At 36.4% G+C, this 21169-nt stretch overlaps 1 protein-coding gene across 1 annotated transcript; it reads left to right on the forward strand.

Moving 5' to 3' along the window:
• The first annotated feature begins 19506 nt into the window (after window positions 1-19506).
• On the forward strand, window positions 19507-20814 carry LOC146000013 (uncharacterized). Its single transcript, XM_083137318.1, has one exon. The coding sequence runs from the start codon at window positions 19563-19565 to the stop codon at window positions 20664-20666; it is 1104 nt and encodes a 367-aa protein (XP_082993444.1). The 5' UTR covers window positions 19507-19562; the 3' UTR covers window positions 20667-20814.
• The last annotated feature ends 355 nt before the right edge of the window (window positions 20815-21169 follow it).

Here is a 21169-nt window from a genome sequence, read left to right on the forward strand (position 1 = left end):
TGGAGTGTTGGCTAGCGTGTCGGACTAGCGTGCGGGCAACCTGAATTCGAGCCCACCAGAAGGTAACTTTTCTTTATCTAATTTCAGCCAACCTTATTTATAAAACTCAGGTTTCTTTAAAACCTTTTGAATTACATGCCACTTCGTATGTTGGCAATCTCAAAAGCAGAAAAGATGAAAAGTAATACGATTTTTTAATTATTCCCAGAAAATGACAATGAAACCATTAATAACGGTTTTTGCAATGTGATATTGATATCATATATTGAAATACTAAAAATGAAGAATTTCGCTTAGATCAACTTATAAATGATCATATGCTGATGTAAGATGCACGATCAGATGCCTGAATGTTATATTCAAAACTGCAGAGAACTAACTAACTAACTCACTCACTAGCCTTCTTAAACCAGAAGGTTCAAGGCTGCAGCAACACAGGCCTTCCACCTGTCCCTATCCTGAGCAAGATCTATATACTCTTTTCCATCCATACGGATTTCCTTTAGGTCCAACTCAACGGAGTCCCTCCATCTTCGTCTTGGCCTTCCTACAGCTTACCATCAGGTGTCCCAACAAGAATCCTGTAAACTCCTCTTTCCTCTCCCATTCGCGCCACATGGCCTGCCCACCTAAGTCTTCTTGATTTAATTATTCTAATAATATCTGGACATGAATGTAACCTTCTCCACACACCTGTCTCCTCATCCCTTTTAGGTCCAATTATTTTCCTAAGGATCTTATTTTCAAATACTCTCAATTTATGTTCCTCTTTCAATGTAAGGGACCAAGTTCCACATCCATATAATACTACAGGCAAAATTACTGTTTTGTATATTTTAACTTTTAGTTTCTTAGATATTAAACGAGAAGACAAAAGTTTATGAAGAGAAAAGTAACATGCATTTCCTGAATTAAGCATACTTTTTATTTCCTCTTTAATATCATTTTCATTTGTTAATATTACTCCTAAGTATTTGAATTTGGAAACTAGTTCAAACGAGTTGTTATCAATAATTAGATTTTGATTATTACCTAACACTTGGTTTCGGCCTGTAAGCATATAGTTAGTTTTCTCTTTGTTAACTTCCAAACCTATCTCTTTAGCAGTTTTGAAAAATATTTTAGCATTATTCTTAATTCTATTTATATCATCCCCTAATAAGTTTAAATCATCTGCATATGATAACAACTGAGTCACACCATTTAATTTATTCCTTCGTTAGTTTCTTTTACCTTCCTAACAGCATATTTTAAGGCAAAATTAAAGAGCAATGGAGATAATGCATCTCTTTGTTTTAATCCATCATGAATTGTAAATTTGTCAGACACATTATACCCACACGAATTTTAATTTCTGTTTCACTGGTGCATACTTTTATCATATTAACAAGCTTCTTAGGTATTCCAAACTCGACTAATATATTATTTATAATTTATCTCTTTTGACCGAATCATATGCTTTTTTGAAATCAATGAATAGCTGATGGACATTTTGATTATATTCCCAATTTTTCTCAAGTGTCTATCCGATGTAAAAAATTGATCTGTAATTGATCTGTCACGTTTAATGTAATTACATAAACTGCACTTACTACACAAAACTGCAGAGAACAATGCATTATATTTTAACAGTTTACAATGCATGACTTATCAATAGTGAAATTTATTTTCGTACTATAATAGGAATTTAGTTATTAATATAAATAAACAAGAGAGAAGAACTAATGATGAACTAAAATTGTAAACTAAAAAAAAATATCTAAGTTTCTCAGGAAAAAGCACAAAAGTCACAAACTGCGAATATCTGTTGATATCATCTAAGAAGGAGAAGCTACGGTTTGGGACGGGACTTTCTATAGTGGTACGGTACTCTGCAGTTATTTTTTTTTTATTATTGAATTAAAGGAATACACCTACTTGTCAGTATCCCCAGTTCTTCATATTTTTCTCAGTTGTCAAACATGTCAATTTTCTCTATGTTCTCTTTATTCTCATTGGGACACACACAAACATCCATGCCCGAAAAGAGTATTGATAATAACGCACGTTAGCCAGCAATTTCCGAGAAAAGGTTTGATACCCGGTTTATACGCGAGTGGTTGGGATCCCACTTTAAACTGTAGGTCCAGTCCGGTATAAGCTTTCTTACTGTGCATAAAGTGGACTTAAAGGAAGAAAAAATCCGAGGAAAAGCGCTTGAAGGTTTCGATAATTTCCAAGTGCCTTGATGAGGAGATGCTATTGTATGATTTTAAAGTGACCAGGTAGCCCCATAGTAGCGAATAAGTATCACGTCCCGAAGGTTATGGGTTCGATTCCCGTTCTACTGCACAATTTTATTTTAATAACTCGAGCAACAAATGTTTGCATTTTATTTAATAATTTATTGAAATAAAGGTGAAATATATTTTTACTTTATTTTTGGGTGGAAATCTCTATTTTTACCGTTTTCAATTTTATTTATGGAAATATTTTTTAAAGATAGTTTTCCACTTTTCTCATCATTTTACAAACATTTACATATTAAATTGTCCACGTTTTTTATTCAAAAAATGTTATACCTGGTGAAAAGTATACATTTCTTTCGAGAAAATGAACCAGGAATAAATATAATTCTATTTGCAAGTAATTATCGTAAAAGTTTGGAAAACAAAATTCAATTCGAAATTCAACAATTCGCACAGCAAATAAAATAAGAATGTATGCAATAAATAAAATGAAATAATTAGTTGCTTGAGTTGAGAAAAAAAGTGGAGGCAATCAAACGGGATCGAACCAAGTACCTTCTGCGTGTCAAACTAACACGCTACCACCACACCACCGGGCCTTCTGACAGACGGACAATATATTCGTCTCATGAGTAACGCTTGCTAAGTTTCTAAACATTGAAGAGCTTTTTTCTCGGGAGTGACTGGCTAATGTAATTGTTGTTGTGTGTCACGGAGATATGTTTACTGCAACATTTGATCACACAATCGAAATATACAGAAAAAATGTTGTTTTCTGCACATCATTACTTTTCTCCGAGTTCAAAAAATATCCAGAATCCAAACTCACTGCTAGTTACCCAATTATGCAAAATGTGCCTGGACTACACGCATGCGCTTCATCAGGGATGCGAAGGAACCTCGCAAAGTTACAGAAGGTTCTCTGTGGTGCTGTCGGTTGGTCGCGGAGTCACGTGGTGTCTGCTTATCAGTAGAACATGACCTTGTGCAGCACACTGAAGCGAGCGAAGGTATTGCATGTGATTTGTAAGCTGGAACAGACTTTACACGCGTTACAATCGACAGAGGTTTGTCTTCAGCTTATTCTTTAGGGACAGGCAAAGCACACTAGGCATACAGAGTATAATGTAATATGGGAGGCAATTATTTCTCAGTCTCCTCAAACTGACAATTTTATTACCCTTTTTGGAGTAAGTTGGCCATAGAAACTGATCTTATTATTGAAGTCGTATCTCGTGTGACGGCTTGGTTCAGTATGCTGATCAGGTTTTCTGACAAAAGCAGGACAGGTTACCCAACAACAATCTGCTTCCTTCCTCATCCTGTATCAAGCATACGGGCACATAGCACAAATATGTAAGATAAATATTTGTTAATTTGGCAACTTGTTTGCAATTGAATTTCTATCATTAACAGCTGCAAAGAAACAAAAGCTTTCCTTTTTAAAGATAACAATAAATAATTTTTATTTGATTAGGAAACTAAGAATGACTTCAATATTCTTATGCAGTACACAAGAGATTATAAACACTCTCTAAAACATACTAGTGCTCGTTGCAACACATTATTTCCACAATCAAGACAAAAAATTAAGGGCATGCTCAAGTAAAATTACGTATATTTCTGTAATTATCAAGTGCGTTACGGGCTCAACGTCAAGTTCGGATTTGTCGGTTATCCAAATATTATTAATTTTGAAAATACTCTTTCAGTTGGTGTAATGTGCCTGAAATTGAATGACATATTAAATCGTGAACGTATTTTATTTCTTTAATTAAAACTTTTAGTTTACAAATTAGTTCATCAAATCAACCTGTGTTCTTCTCCCTTGTTTATTTATAGTAATATCTAAAATCCCTTTTCGCTGTTCATAAGTCAGTCATTTTTCTCTGCAGTTTTCAATGCAACATTCAGGCTTTCTGATCGTGCATCTCACGCTTCACATCAGTGGTATTTATAAGTTGGTTTATGAGAAATTCTCCATTTTTAATCTTTCAATATATGATATCAATATCACATTGCAAAAACAGTTATTAATAGTTTCAATGTCATTTGCTGGGAAAGAAAATCGTATTACTTTGGATTCGAACATGCAAATGCAAGTATCAAAGTATTTACTTTAGACAGCACTCACGATTTTGAAACGTGGAAAGGTAACGTTACGGGGAGCGCTAAAGTCGGTGTGTTGACAGAATGTAGCTACTGCCATATTAGCACTGACAACTAGGAAGGGATCTCAATTATAACGTGGCTGCATGCTTTCCGCTAATAAATAAATATGTTTTTTTCAACGTATACACAAATACATCGTCGCTTCGGAACAAGAAATGTTCATTTTTCTGCTTGCAGATTACTAACATACGAAGTGGCATGTAATTCAAAAGGTTTTGAAGAAAACTCAATTTTTATAAATAAGGTTGGCTGAAATTAGACAAAAAAAGTTACCTTCTGGTGGGCACGAATTCAGGTTGCCCGCACGCTAGCCCGACAGGCTAGCCAACACGCTAGCCAACACTCCAAACGAAACGATTTTGCAAGTAGTCCACCAAAACGAAAGTTTATTTTCAGGTTGCTAATTCCCAAGGTATAACATGCGTAGCCAGGTGTGGCATGCGTTTTCTGTACTTTTGCTATTTGAGTAGCTTTGGTCTCTCCCTAAGTTAATCACGGGAATAGTGAGGAATGTTTTTTAGACGAAGATGAAAAATATACACACAGTTATAATCCACCCTCGCAATAAATCCAGAACTCAAACCTGGAACCTTCGATGCGAGGTGTGTTTCTTGTTCTAACTATATCTGTGTGTTTTCGCTACATTCATAGTATTTCGTGAGTAGATATGAAGAAAGTAAATAAATAAATGGGTGGAAGGGACTGGAGAATCGTAGCTACGGAACTATTGAGAAAATATCCTTGGCCAAGATAGAGAATCTCTATATCCCTTGTGATAGAGAACGTATTAGAAGAATGAAAGGACAGATTAAAATATTAATTTCGTTAAAATGCCTTGTTCACTGCAAGAAATAATAAAAAAATTTGCCCATGGTGGGGATCGAACCCAGGCCTCGCTGATGAAAGCCCTGCACGCTAACCAACACACTATCAATAGCACTACATTTTCTTTTTTCCAGTCAGTCTGTTTCCTTCCTCAGCACATGAAAAAGTAAATGCATCTTAATTTCTGATAATTGTCTCATTCTCTATTAATAGAAACCACGTGTGTCAAAAATAGACGCATTCATTCTGTGAAATATCACATGCTTCGCACATCATGCTTCTCCGTTTACTGTCATTTGGACATTCACTTGGAAGTTAAAACTTAGCTTTGTGTGTGCGTTTTCACGTGCATGTGTGTGACAAGAGTGGTGTGAACGTGTGTTGGATGTTGTTCTAGGTATTATTTTCGTTCAAAGCATTAATATAATTGTAAAATATAGAACTTAGTGTATTGCAAGGGGTGAAAATATAAACCCAGTCCGTCAGGTTCGTTACCAAACAACATTAAATAAAGGAACGTAACTTGGACCGAGAATTATTCCATGTCGAGAACACGAGACATTACTTTCAACAATCTTCATCTCGTATTTCTCTTAGGCATCACTACTCAATTTACAGTGATGTATACCCGTGACTGTTATACAAGCCGCAGAATTGCAATGCTGTTTTGGTTGTCTACTCACAAGGCGCTTGGTGGTCAGACACCGAGGGCTTGCTTCAGTGCTTCTTCAATAGGGTCGTTACAACCCAGCATTGTCCAAGACTGTACAAGCCGGGATTCAAACCCAGAACAACACCTGACATCGTAGCGCGCTGTAATATCCACTCCGGCTAGAAGGTCGGCTACGACTTAAGGAACAAACAAACATAAAATACAAGTGAATACCAACATCACCAAGTCTCTGGTTCCAATCCCGGCCCGAGAAAGGGTGTTCTTTGTGAATGTTGCTTCATCAATTTCATCGTGTCGTCACTAATTCTCATCGTTGCGAGTAACCATAAGTGGCAGAAAAACAAATATACTGAAATATCAATACCAACAGTAGCAATAACAGATTGCAGAGGAATATTAATTAAATCTTCGATCGATTTTTGGAAGGAGAGCCATACAGACAAACAGTAGTGAGGATATATATATATATATATATATATATATATATATATATATATATAGAGAGAGAGAGAGAGAGAGAGAGAGATACGTGGCATGTGTTGCAGAATAACATGTGCAGCTTATTCCTTCGATTCCCAAACTTTCGATTCTGTCGACGCTTCATACTGCTTGGTTTGGAGTTGAGTGGTAGATATCGTGTTAAGCTAATATACGGGCAAGGTGCGTTCGATTACAGCAGAAGACAACTATTTTTTGGTCATCTTCTGTCCAATCATGTGTCATTAATTCATTCATTCCATGCATTCATGTAAGTTTGGGAGTAACACAATGAATTTAGGTGAGCCAAAGGTGGCCATAGTTTCACGAAAATGATATTAATATTTAACAAAGTTAACAAATGACACCACATCACTGCACCCAGTCCCCCTCTGGTGTAGTATGAAGAAAACGATCTGTCTCGGGCTGGCAGCAGCCATTTTATGTAAGTTATTATGTCAGAGATCCAGCACATTAGTTGTCCTTGTTATTTTAAGGTAAGTAAGAAATGTGTGCGTGTACGTCCTTGAAATTAACGAATGTTAATATTTTATATATATTTTGAAAGATCGTTTAATTATCTTTTTCATCATATACCTAGTTACGTTGTAATTTTTTTTGTGTGTGTCAAATGAACGATACCTATTTTTGTTGGAAAACGTAGTCCAGAGACGAGTTCCTAAGGTGACCCGTGGTGGGCTACCTTGGGAACAGGTTACACTAGCCTCAGGATTACACTTTCTTCACATTAAAATACGTTTTATTATTAAGTATTACCTAATAATGTTCATTTGCACAGACTTGCACGAATCAAAAAATGTCATTAATATGTTGGGTTTATATGTTAAATACTTCAGTGATACATTTTTTTGCGGAAGTCTTTCTTTCATTTATTTCGTTTGCGTCCTTAGTATTACTGTACATAATGCATGCCACCAATCAAAAGTACGAGACTATACATTTCTCTAATAAATTATAAAAATATGAATAAATATGTTTTCTTGAGCACAAGCAATATTTTTTTTAGGAAACTATAACCAGTGCGCCACCTTTGGTACCCATGGGCCACCTTGGGAACAGATGTAATGGTTTTGTAATTCTTTGTTTTAAAAAAAAGGTTACAAGTAATTTTACAAAATATTTATATGGTACATGTTGTAAATTAGTTATAAGAGTTATAAGAGTTAAAATTTCATAAATTTTTCTCTTAATGGAGATATGTAAATTGCCTTAGAAGCTTAACTGTGGCCACCTTTGGCTCTCCTATCTTATTTATTAGATTAGCATGCAACCACAATTGAGATCCTTTCCTGGTTGTAAATGTATCTTTTTTTTAATAGACAGTGGTCGTTCTATCTACGGCATCGCACTTCCAGTTATGGAGTTTTAGTAGGAATGAGGTACAAATGTAGACATTACAGTGCTCGGTATCAAGTACTAGCGGCTTTCTTAATCAATCCTATAGGTCCTTTCAGTTCTTACGGCGGACGCTCTACAAGCTGGCAAGGGAAGTGGGGCCGGGGAAGCGACCAATACAGCACGATAAGAAACGCAGCAGCCAGTAGAATGAGGTACACGTAGTAGTTCCTCCCCTCGACGTCGAAACTCTCGGCGCCACAGCTGTTGTCTGGTTTGTCTGCTGCACATTCTCCGCTACCAACTTCCCTTGCCAGCTTATAGAGCGCCCGCCATAAGAACTGAAATGACCTATAGAACTAGACTTAAATTGATTGATTGATATCCCACCAAAATAGAAGATGTGACCACAGAAAAAGGTATTGCAATACTTTTAGGAAACAATTGGCTAGGCGGAAGATATTCTCTGAATCCAAAACGATTTAAAGTGTTGCATACTAACCACGAAGCACAACTTTTGAACACTAGGTCGTTGGTAAATTCAAGATTTTGATTATTTCGTATAGCCCTACTGCCACTCTCACCATTAGGGACTGTATGGCTCACCCTTGGTGACGTACATCTTTTGCTGATGGTGTGTGCAACACACGCCTGATGCTGTTTCGTGCACCATTAAAGTACACGTGAGAATACATGCTCCAATATACTGATGACGTGTACTGATCATCTTTCGAGGAGGGAGGAGTCCTTCACGTCAGTCCCACTAGAGGTAATGCAAATGGAATTCTTCCCAGCATTAGTTTTTGTACAACGTGTTGAAGGGAAAAGATATAGAAGAAGAACATAAAATAAAGAGGATAAAACAGAAGGGATAACTTATGTTGATAGTATTAATTGTAACTAATTCAATGTTAAAAAATATATATTTTGGCTATTTCTTGTGAATATCTCAAAAAATTAATTTTCGCTGCTATTATTGAAAAGGAATTTTACCACGCATGAATATTCTACATAGTTTACAGTGTAATTTCACATGTTCTACCACAAAGCAACTGAACCAGTCACACGAATAACATTGTATCGAACAAAAACCAAATTGCAAAACAATCAGTCATATTGGTTTCTCTTAAACGTTTTTCCTCAAATAGGTAGTTCCACTGCGCAGAAAACTCTTCTATCTGTTCACAAAACGTGTCGTACATTCCTAAAACTAAAAACACTTTTTTTTCAACTTATTATCTCTGTTGGTAAAACTGTTGGTTACAATATTGTTCCTGTGACCGATTCAATTGTGTTGCAAAAATTCATTAATACATTGGGTAACTAATGTATTGAAAATACTAAGAACAAAACAAGTAAAACCTATAATTCGAGATGGTTTCTCCATAGCAAAAAGTTCCATGTGCTCATTCAGAATAAACCTTCCTATATGGAGAGGCAATGGACGATCCTGCAGTGACAAATGGTATTGATACAATATGCTGATTAACGTAAGTATAAACTGGCCGAAATGCTACAGGTGAATAGTAAACGGGCGTTCCATAAGAAACCACAGGAGCGCCAGATATGACAGGTACTGGAACTCGTGGTGTCACTATAGCAGTGCCAGGGACATGAGGACCTGTAGAAGCAGATGCTGAAGCAGAACCACCGCCTGTAGAAGTAGATATTACGCTTCCTGGTTTTGCTACAGCTACGGCTGAAGAAGGGACAGGGATCACAGCTTTAGATGCATCATGCCCAACAGTAACAACTGGAGCGGCAGCGGCGTATCTGACTTCTTTAATATCTTCTCCAACGGCGGCATATGTCACCAGGGCAAGGAGGAAGATAACCTATAATTGAATTGAATTGACGTCATTTTTTCTGGTCTACAACCTAATCACAAAAGTACAGACCAAAATAATTATAAAATTATATATTACAAAGACATTACACGACAAGTACAAGATAATACATTAAGAATACAATCATAAGACAATATAAACAATTATAACTGCAGTGGCGGCGATTAGGGAGGCGTGGGGGGCAGTTGGCCCCACACTATGGCCTCTATGGCCCTATCTACCAAGAAAAAGTAAACTAATCTTGCACTCCTCACTTTACGTTCCCACTGTCGTGAATTGAAGTACTTTATTGATTTTAATGATCTAAAAAGCTTGAATACTATACAAAATGCCAACGGAAGAACCCTAGATTTAGTCCTAACAAATATAAAGAATGTAACGATACTCCGGCAGGATGCACTTGTGCTGGAAGACACTATAGGAATAAATATACCACGCCCCCAGCCTAAGCGTAAAATTTCAAAGTCGAGTATTAAGCGATACAATTTTAATACCTAAAGCTGATTTCGTCAGTATGTTTCACAAATTTAAATCAGCTAACTGGGAACAATTACATAAATACAGCGACATCGATCTTGCAGCGGACAAATTTTACGAAATAATTAAGTGTATATTTGATGAATGCGTACCATACTCCCGCTCAACTTATACTAATGGGTACCCATGTTGGTTCACGCGAGACATTATCCAAGATATAAAGGTCAAGTCACACCATTAAAAATGGAAACAAAAGCAAGGCAATGTAGGGTATCATGAAGCTAACTTTAAAGCCCTAAGAACGAAATTAAAAGCGGAAATAAACAAAGCTTACCTAAACTACCTTAACAGATGCGAAGCTAATCTGACTCGCGACCCAAATCTCTTTTGGTCTTTAGTGAAGAATAAAAGGAAGAATCCACCAGCACAACCAACCAAACTCAATGGTGAACCTATTAGTAACAATGATATCCAGAATCTTTATGCTACATATTTCGAATCTGTCTTTTCCGCGGAACCATCCTCTTACGAAACCACACATACGAACGCGCTCCCGAAATCCCAACTTAGTCTCTTAAGCATCCCGGAAATCTCCCTAAAAGAAATCGAACAAACCATCAAAAAACTCAAACCAAAAAGAGCAGCTGGACCGGACCTCATCCCCCCTACGTTATTAAAGGTTGCTCAGAGGCACTCAAGTTCCCTCTCCACACCCTCTTCAATTTAATCTTGAAAACAGGAAACGACGGAGATTTGTCCAATCCCGAAAGCAGCAGATAAGACAGACACAAGTAACTACAGACCAATCGGGAAACTGTCAACTCCAGCTAAATTCTTTGAGCAAATAATTTATAATCACATTTACGCGCAAGTCAAACCTACCCTTTCTCCACACCAGCATGGATTTGTACAAAACCGTTCAACTGTGACTAATCTCGTCGAATTAACAAATTACGTTGCGTCAAGTATTGACAATAAAGGATAAGTCGATGTACGAGTAATATACACGGACTTCTCAAAGGCCTTCGACACGGTACACCACGATACTTTAATTCAGAAACTAGCCTATATTTCCCTCTCACCGCAACTTATAAAACTACTTGCTTCATATTTACAGAATAGACGACAATATGTCATGCACCAAGGACTAAGGTCCTCCTATTACATAGCTGGTTCCGGTGTCCCCCAAGGTTCGAACCTTAGGCCCCCTGCTGTACTTGATTTTCATTAATGATTTACCCGACGCACTAAAAAACTCCGAAGAGTTCATCTTTGCTGACGATGTCAAAATTTTCAAACACATTAAAGGCGATCACTGCACGATATTACGTACAAGACGAACTTGAATTTTGCAAGAACAACAAGGTTAATCTCAATCTCAAGAAATGAAAAGTAGTATCATTCACACGTAACAAACATCCCATCCAATACTCGTATAACATTTCCGACGTAGGAATCCTAAGAGAGAATACTGTAACTGACCTTGGAGTCACATTTGACAAAGCTTTAAATTTCCAGACACACACTGCGCGCATCCTCAGTGAAGCTCACAGGAACCTAGGATTTGTGATGAGAATGGGTAGCCAGTTTAAGAAAAAAGAAACCTTTTTGCTACTTTACTATACGTTTGTCAGATCAAAACTTGAATATGCCTCAGTCGTTTGGGACCCGTTATTTAAAAAGGAAATCGAGAAAATAGAGAAACTCCAAAATAAATTCTTAAGGTATTAAGTATATAAATTATATTGTATTTATCCAATATTCACTTTGGGTGACATCTTACCCAACATGCTGTGTGTCCCGTTCCCTGAAAAAAGAAGACAGATGCACCAGTTAACCTTCCTTTCCAAACTTGTCAATGGAAAACATACTCCTCCACATAAACTTTTATGTTCCACCCTCAAAATGAAGACCCAGAAATGACCTCTTCCAAATTTTATTCGGTAGAACCAGGATGGCTGAAACGCATCCCATGAGGAGGATGTGAGTGTTGTACAATATAGCCTCTAATAATACCCCTGACATTGATCTATTTAGACCTACCGTAAAAGCAAACATATTATGTGAACCCTGTATAATAGCATTGTAACGAAATATCTTGTATACATTATGATATTCCACCCTTTTATTATATATTGCTGTTATGTAACGATTATTCTGTTCCTTCTTATAGTTTCTTCTCTCATTGGTTTTGTTTTCTATTTCCAATTCTTAATTACTTTTATTTTGTCAACATGTATGTGAACTTAACTCAGAATTTAACCTCAAAGCGCTGTAACTGAGCATTTGCCTGTAGTGTTTAATAAATAAATAAATATTATTTACAGCAGAAATGAAGAATCGATTTTTATGGTAAGGACATTTTATATGAGACTATTGGAGTCAGAACGTTGGTAAAATGAATTCAGAGTTTCACTGGAAGATGGGATATATTAGCTTTCGAATCGATTGAAAAGAGAACATTGAAATATATCTTTCATCTCATTTCTGGCGGTTTTCTTTACATATTGAAGTTTCGGCAAGATTTGTTCCCATGCCTTCTTATGTCTTACTTTGGCTTTTTATCGTGTTTTCGTCTACTCTTCATTTTCTTGGCAAAGTTATTCACAACTGCGCCAACTTTGCACAACTGTAGTGCAAAGTGAGCATATGACATTGTCTATATGGAGTAAGGTTTACTTATGTTAAACTCAGCTAGGTAGCTACTAGACCTGCTGATCTTTTCTTCTTTTTTTTTAGAGAGAGAGAGAGAGAGAGAGAGAGGTGGTCACCATTATACTGCTAAATTTTTGTTGCTTAATTTGCTTTTTTCAAAATTACTATTCCTGTTTCCATTTAATGATTGGCTGACTCAGAATTTCATCAAAGGGGTGGTTATTTCTAAAGCTTTCTCCAAATTCACATTACCATTGTTTTATTATACTTTAATTAAATAATAAAAATACTCATAATTAATTAATAATACTTATAATTTATTAATTAGTTGAATTACTACTAATAATACTACTAATACCACTACTACTATTAAGTAATAGAGATCTACATAAATATAGTATTTCTGAAAGCAATAGAATTCGATTTTGACAAATTCTAGGAGCATTTCTTTGTTACGAAATAATTGAGGGGTCTAGTGAGAGAGGGAGCTATGCCACAAATCTTGAAAATTTTATTTTTTGTCATTTTCAGTCTTCTCCTACCATCTGTCATCTATCATGTGAACTACAACCATGTGGCATAGCTCCCGCTTGTTCTGCAGCAGATTTTCTGAGTTCTTGAATACGTCCTCATCAGCATTTTGAGTGAGAGAAGGAGCTATGCCACTTACTGATGGTGTCTGCAATAGGAGTGGCAGAGGTTGTGTTGCAGTAACCGGTGCTAGATTTAATATAAAAAAAATGTAACTCCTGTGAAATTTGATGCAACACAACCAGGCATGCTCTTCATCAAAGACATTTATTCTGACATGGAACAGTGGCACGGAATAGAACTCTTCAAGAAGATGCCAGGTCGTCGCTCCAAAAATAGAAGAGATCCTGTGGTTGATCATCCTTATGTGACTACACTTCTTGAAGAAATACCACTACTCTATCCACATGGACGACCCATAGCAGCCCTGAAGTTAAAAGATCTCATGGCAATAATGCCTTATATTCCTCCAGTTTTTCATGGTGTTTACCAAAAACTAAAATCCACAGAAACAATGGACAGTGAAGATCCTCCAGAAGACATATGAAGTTGTCTTTATGTAGTTCATATGTAACCCTGTGATTTACACTCAGGCAAAAGTATTTAAGCCTTGTTCAAAGTATTTGATGTGTTAGATTGATATTTCCACATGGGTATACTACAACAATATACCATACATGTTCATAATAAATTGTATTTATATTGAAATTAATATTTTTCCTTTTGAATAATTTACCTAACAATATGTTCAGAAATAAATACCCGTTGTTATACAAATTATGACTGAACGTAATGCTTTAGCAAACTCAATTTATTTCCATTTCTTGTCAAAGTGGCATAGCTCCCTCTCTCACTAGACCCCTCAATTGTCTACTCAACGAGGTGAGACATTTTATGTGTGAAGAAAATCCATAAAAAAACAAGAAAATATATTAAAATAAATTGAAATAATCAAAGTATGGAACTCGTCTAAGTAGCTGCGGTGGTTTGGTCGGTAGGGCGTTTGACAACCACACGGGAGATCAGGGTTTGAATCCCGGAATTGGTTGGAATTTTTCAGCTCTTGTTCCCGCATAAATTTCCCCGATAATTCATATCTGGATTGTCTCGCTGTTCTTACGAACAAAACCTTTTACAATAGTTTAGCTTATTGTCGTTTGAATTCAGAAATTCAAACGTACCGGTGTAAACAATGAGAAGGCGGACTGGTAGCTGTGTATTCTTTTCCGTCTAGCTTTTGTCTATACATTACCCGCTTATTTATTTATTTATTTCAGAAATTGAACGCAACAGGTATATTACCCATTAATGGCGTTCATTATACAATCATTTTGTGATAACTAGAACCCGGATTTCCATGCACAAACAAACAGCAAAATATGCATGCAAATATGCACGAAAAATATCAAAAATATGCACTAAGATATGCATGACAATATACAATTATTTTTGTTTTTCAAACATCTTACCTTAAAAAATATCAAAAATATGCACTAAGATATGCCTGAACAATATACAATTAATTTTGTTTTTTAAACATCTTACCTTAAAAAAATATCAAAAATATGCACTAAGATATGCATGAACAATATACAATTATTTTTTTCCAAACATCTTACCTTAATGACCTCTGTTGCAATGAACTATGAACGTCTTCCTTAGGTTTTCTTCTGTAAACCCTCTGCGTTTATCAGTGAGACACGTTTCGTAGATCGAGAAGTTCCTTTCTACATCAGCAGAAGTCACTGGTGCATGTGAGAAACACCAAACTTCCTCCTGTGTTAGGTCCTCTTCCAAGTCCACATTTTCATCATTCAGTACATTTGGAATGTCACAGATTGTTCTGTACCCGGGATTTTTGTCTAATACTTGGGGAAGATTTTCTGACGCTATTTTGGCAACACCGTGAGTTTCACTGGACAAAGTTTGCGATACTTCGCCCAACAAGGACAGTGAATGCTGCAAAGGATTATTACGGGACTCTAACTGTGTAATAATTGCAGGTATACTCGAGAAGTGGTTGTGTATGTACTTAATTTCGTTCTCAATGCCACTTCTAGAGAAACATTTCTGTGACACACAAAGAGCGGCTGCATCTTCTGGTTTTAGTGAGTCTATGACTGCCATCACATCATTGAAATTTTCTGCATAATACGACACAGCTTCTAGCCACGAGCCCCATCATGTTAATACCGGTTGCGTAGGTAACGGAACATTTTTCGCCACTTCGCGAGAGAGACGTACTCGCGAAGGAGTTTTCACAAATACTTTATTTACATTTGATACAAGTGCGTCTACTTCCGGGTATTGGTATCTGATTATTTCTGCTACGCGATGAGGACACTGTACAAAACAAGTCAGATGTACTAATTTAGGATACAACACTTTCAAACCAGCTGCTGCTTTGACAATGTACGGGGCCGCGTCAGTAACAAACAGTAACATATTGTCATACTGGATGTGATCTGGCCACAACAAAGTTAACGAATCGTTAAAGAAGTTGACAATTGTGAAATGATTCACTTTCAAAAACACCTCGATATTCCGTAAGTAGGGTTTACCACTCGCCTTCATTGCACCAACAACAGCATTGCAAACGCAACGTCCCGCCGCGTCAATAGTCTCATCGATAGACACCCATATTTTCTCGTGCTTCAACGCTTCCCGAATTTCTCCCATGACCTCATTAAAACAAACAAGCACATAGTTTTTACGTATCGTAGATTCATCTGGCACCTTCTTTCCCGTGTACTTTTCAAGGAAACCTCGTAGATGGGCATTGCTCAGTTTCCACAAAGGAATATTAGCACTCACAAAGGCAGGACATAGATGTATGTATGTATGTAGAATGTATCGTTTACTGTGCATTCAAATGTTGAATTAGTGGACGCGGTAGTAAGCAGTTGTTGTCTACTGCGCGATCTTCTTTGAAAGGCTTCCCTGTGTTTTGCTGTATTGACATGTTGAGTAACTTGAAATTTCTTCTCTGCCGAAACTCTTTTTTCGCACACCACACAGAACAAAACTGACCCATCTTCTGTAAATACACTACTTCCAAATTCTTGTACGTATTTACGCAACAATACAGCCTTACTTGATTTTTCAGGTGGAATGTTTAACAGAACATAACGTTCTTAAACTCCTTTGATACTGACAGCAGAAATCCTTTCCACATAGTTGCCAAGTCGCGAGAAAGGCTTCGCGCTAGTTGACAGTTGTAAAAGCATCAGAAGGCGCTAGATCGCTGTTGTTTAAAAAGCGGTACATAAAATCCCGAAAAAAACTTTAAAAATTATAGTGTATATTGTATATTAAAATGGTATGTTCACCATTCGGTTATCGCCGTGCAGTCGAAAGTGAATTTACCAACGATTGTGGGCGACAAAATCAACGCTATTTTCTCTTGATAGACTATGAAATATGCTAGTATGTAGCAATAAAATTCGAAATATGCCTTATCCTGCAAAGTTTACGAAATATACATGCACAACAAAATTCACTCAAAATATGCACTTGTATGCACTATCAAATGTGTCTCAAAAGACTCCTTACAAGTTCGTCGGAAAGAAGAAAATATTTTCCATAAGTTTTTGCATGTTACATGAAACATGCATTTCGCATATAAATTCGGGCTCTAGTGATAACATTATTGAAATATTGCACAGATGAATGTAGTATATAGACAGAAAACATTTAACAAACATATAAGTCTTAGGTTCTATCGTAATTTATGTAATTTTAGTATATTCCTTTTCAAAATTGCGGTCGGGCAAAATAAGTCCACACTGTTTTCACTGTTGATGGTATCATTAAATGTTTTACACATATTCCAAATTGGGGATATTGTCAGAGCGTTGGTTCTATTACGACGGAGGCTGAAGAGTTGCCTTCTTGGTCGTAATTTGCTTGAGGGGACGTAGAAGTCGAGCTGTGACAGGGCGAAAGGAGCTTCAATGAGATTATTTAAAATTTTGTGAAGGAAAATGAGCTGATGCATGATGCGTCTGTTGTTGAGAGTTGTTAGGTTAAAATATCTGAGAAGGTTCTCACGGGATTCCATTTGAGGGTATATACCATCTAGTTTGTACTTTAAGTGTCTTAAGAATTTACTTTGAATTTGTTCTATTTTGTTTATATCTTTCTGGGTTTGAGGGTGCCACACTATGCTTGCGTATTCAATTTTCACTCTAACGTAAGCATTATAAAGCATCATTAAGCTTCCGACATTTTTGAACTCTTTGCATGTACGCATTATAAATCCCAGAAGTCTGTAAGCCTCGTTCGTTACAAAGTTAACGTGCGCGTGAAATGTAAGTTTAGAATCAAACAGAACTCCTAGATCTTTGATTGTTTCTACCCGTTTTATTTTTTGTTTATTTATGCAATAGTCGTATTTTATTGATGTAGTGTTTCGTGTATATGACATTTGGTAACATTTTTCGCTATTTAAGATTAGTTTGTTGCTTTCGCACCATTCCACAAGACTGTTTATGTCCGCTTGTAACTCGGCGCAGTCACTGTAACTGCAAATTCTTTTGTATATTTTTAAATCGTCCGCAAAAAGTAGTTTACCCGATTGATTCAAATGTTCGTGAAGATCATTTATGTACATGAGAAAGAATAAGGGACCAAGGTTAGAGCCTTGGGGAACTCCGGATGTAGCTTCAAATTCATCGGAAGTATTTCCATGAAACGTGACGTACTGTTTGCGGTTTGTTAAGTAGGATTGACACAATCGTAACATCGGATTCGATAGATTGTATGATTTCAGTTTTTCTATTAAGATTCTATGGTTTAAGGTATCAAACGCTTTCGAAAAATCTGTATATATTACATCTACTTGAGCTCCGCTATCCATCGCGGTTGCGATAAAATGAGTGATTTCTGATAGGTTGGTACAGACAGACTTTTTACATAAGAAACCATGTTGATAAGGAGAGATCACTGATCGCATGTGATAAGAAATGTGCTTGTAAAGAATTTGCTCAAAGAGCTTGGCAGGTGCTGCCAGGACTGCTATCTGCCTGTAATTCTCTACATCATTTTGCTTATTTGTTTTTGGTATCGGGGTAATTTTTGCTAATTTCCAAATATCTGGAAATGTTGAGGTGGAAAGTACAAGATTGAACAGCGTGTGCAGGGGGTATTTGAGTATCTCACCGCATCCTTTAAGTATGTAAGGCGGAATTTTATCGGAACCAATAGATTTTTTCGGTTTAAGATTTTTAATGGCATCTTCGATTTCTTTAAGACTAATATCTGATAGGTTTAGTTTATCGATTTCAGTGTAAGATTGAATATTCAAAGTCTTATTTTTTCCATCATCCTGCCGGTACACCGATTGAAAATATTTAGCAAACGCTGTTGTTACTTCTAGAGTGTCAGAAAGTACTTTACCTTGATATTGGAAAGGTTCTGCTCGTTTTTGTTTTTTCATATTTTTCGCAAAGCTGAAGATGAGATTATGGGTATGAAGTATGTTATACTCTGTGCTTGAAATATAATGCGTATATGCTTTTTGAATCCCTCGTTTAACAATATTCCGACGAACCAAGAACTTTCTTTAGTTAATGCTCATTGATCACACACAAAACATACATGTTCATTGAATGAGATACAAAACAACTTCTTTTCTCTTTTAAATCATAGGTGCCTTCATATTTTATTTTCAAGAATTCGTGTTTGTTTTCAAGGCATTCACTCTGAAAGACGCGTGTGTTTGGAATGCTGTGCTTTTCTCCATGCTGCATTGGATTATTATTATATTATTATTATTATTATTAGTAGTAGTAGTAGTAGAAGTAGGAGTAGTAGTAGTTGTATTGTCGCAGATCTTTGACTGTGATAAATTGGCCATTTTTAATTTTCTCCACAGCATTTCTCATAATATTTCAAAAGTTCAAGGGGAGGGGTTAAACCCCGTAACCCCCCTTGCGTACGCCACTGCACACATCCATCTTGTCCTTTTGATAATTAAACTGCGATTTTACTTAATTAAGTCGTGACATTTTGTGAATTCGTCTTAACGGATCCCTTTGTCATATATTATGTATAGTACGATTAGGATGATGTTGTTTACTCCAGAATTTGATATTTTCTCTTGTCATAAAATCATATATAGTTTCCTGATCTAACATTTTCCTGATTTGAATGCATAAAATATATATCTTTAAAATCGCAACGTCAGTTATGTACTAAATAATGTAAATAACAATGTTAGGCACTGGATGTAAACAACAATCGAATTGTCTCGTAACAACTATCTTACCTCCTTAAAAACTTTCAGCCTCATGTAAATCAATTAGTCCCAACCATAACACCATGAGTGTTTATAATACATTTATATCTGCAGAAGAAGAAGCTGAAAGAATAAAAAGAAGTTTTCAAGGAAATGCAGAACAGGAGAAAGAAAAGATGGCAGAAGAAGATGCAGAACAGATAAGAGAAAGGGCGCAAGAACTGGAACGAATGAGAGAGGAATGGCAACGAATGAGAGAGCAATTGGAAAAAATGAGGGACCAAGAAGAACGAATGAGCGAGCAAGCAGAAACCCTGAAAGAGCAAATGAAAAAACAAGCTGAAGAAATGAGAATGAAAGCAGAAGAAGAAGAAGAGAAGAGAGTGAGAAAGATGACGGTAGAAGTTGGAGCACAAGTGACCGGAGAAGCACAAGACGAAGACGGACGGTGTAAGCAGGTGCAACTAATGAGAAACCAAGCTGAGAAATTGAGAGCCCAAGCAGAGGAAATGAGTTTACAAGAAAAGACAATGAAAGAGCAGGCAGAACAAATGAAAGAGCAAGTAGTACAAATGAAGGAGCAAGAAGAACAAATGAAAGAACAAGCGGAACTAATGAAACTAGAAGCAGATCTGATGAGAGGTAATGAAAATAAACCAGAAGAATCGGAAGAGAGAGAAGAAGAACGAGAGCAAGTGAAAAATCAAGTAGAACGAATGAAAATTCAAACTGAACGTATTAGGGAGCAAACAGAAAAACTGAAAGATCAGACAGAACTCATAAAAAACCAAGTCCAGCGTTCTGCTGAGGAAGTTAATGAAAAGGAAGGACATGCAAAAGAGAAAGCAACAGAAGAAAAGGGAATACAGGTGAAGCAGCTAAAAAATAATGAAAGGGAAGGAATGAAAAAGATAGGAAAAGAAATGGCGGAGTATTTGAGAGAGAGAGGGACAGTTATGCGTCACCATGTAGAAAAGGCAAATTACTATCTGATTGGTGGTAGGAAAGACCCGGACAGCAAAGAGGAAGGAGAGAAGACTGACACAGAAAACCCGAACCAACCTTCGAAAGATACGGACAAATCCGCGGAAGATGTAAATAAGCCCACGGAAGATGACAAAAATGTGAAAAACGATTCTAGTGACAACGACTCTGACTCATTTATGGATCCTCTGTACTTCTTCTAGTTATTGATTCCAGAGATATCAGCCAATAACTGTTTGCGATACATTCGCAAAGGAAAAATTAATGCTACAGACATAAGATTACTTGTTCAATATTATATCTTCAATCATATAAACCTTCAGTATTTTCCAATAAAAATCTTTTGCATTTTGTTACTCCATAGAACCAGATCCTTACTATTTTGGAAATAGTTTGCAATAGAAAATTATATAATCATTCTTAACTATTTTCGTCCAAAAGAAATCGTTCATCTTTAAATATTATAAAACGGTGATGGGAAATGTAGGGTATTTGATGATGAGGGCCGCCATTTTGAATTCAACTTTAAAATTTATACTTCTAGCAGGTCTCTTGTTCCCAACACTGGATGCCAATTTGCTACTAAAACGAGATGGTGCATTATATCACTTCACTAATTTCATCACATCATCACTCATGCTGATCGTTGCGATTATCCAAAAGTGACAGAAAAACAACATTATTTTGCTGATAAGGCAAATTTTAA

Source organism: Lepisma saccharinum, chromosome 16 (genome assembly GCF_977018435.1).
Source record: "Lepisma saccharinum chromosome 16, izLepSacc3.1, whole genome shotgun sequence".
NCBI classification, from domain to species: Eukaryota; Metazoa; Arthropoda; class Insecta; order Zygentoma; family Lepismatidae; genus Lepisma; species Lepisma saccharinum.

Coding starts and splice junctions, on each gene's coding strand:
- LOC146000013 (XM_083137318.1), top strand. CDS start 19,563: ATGAGTGTTTATAATACATTTATATCTGCAGAAGAAGAAGCTGAAAGA.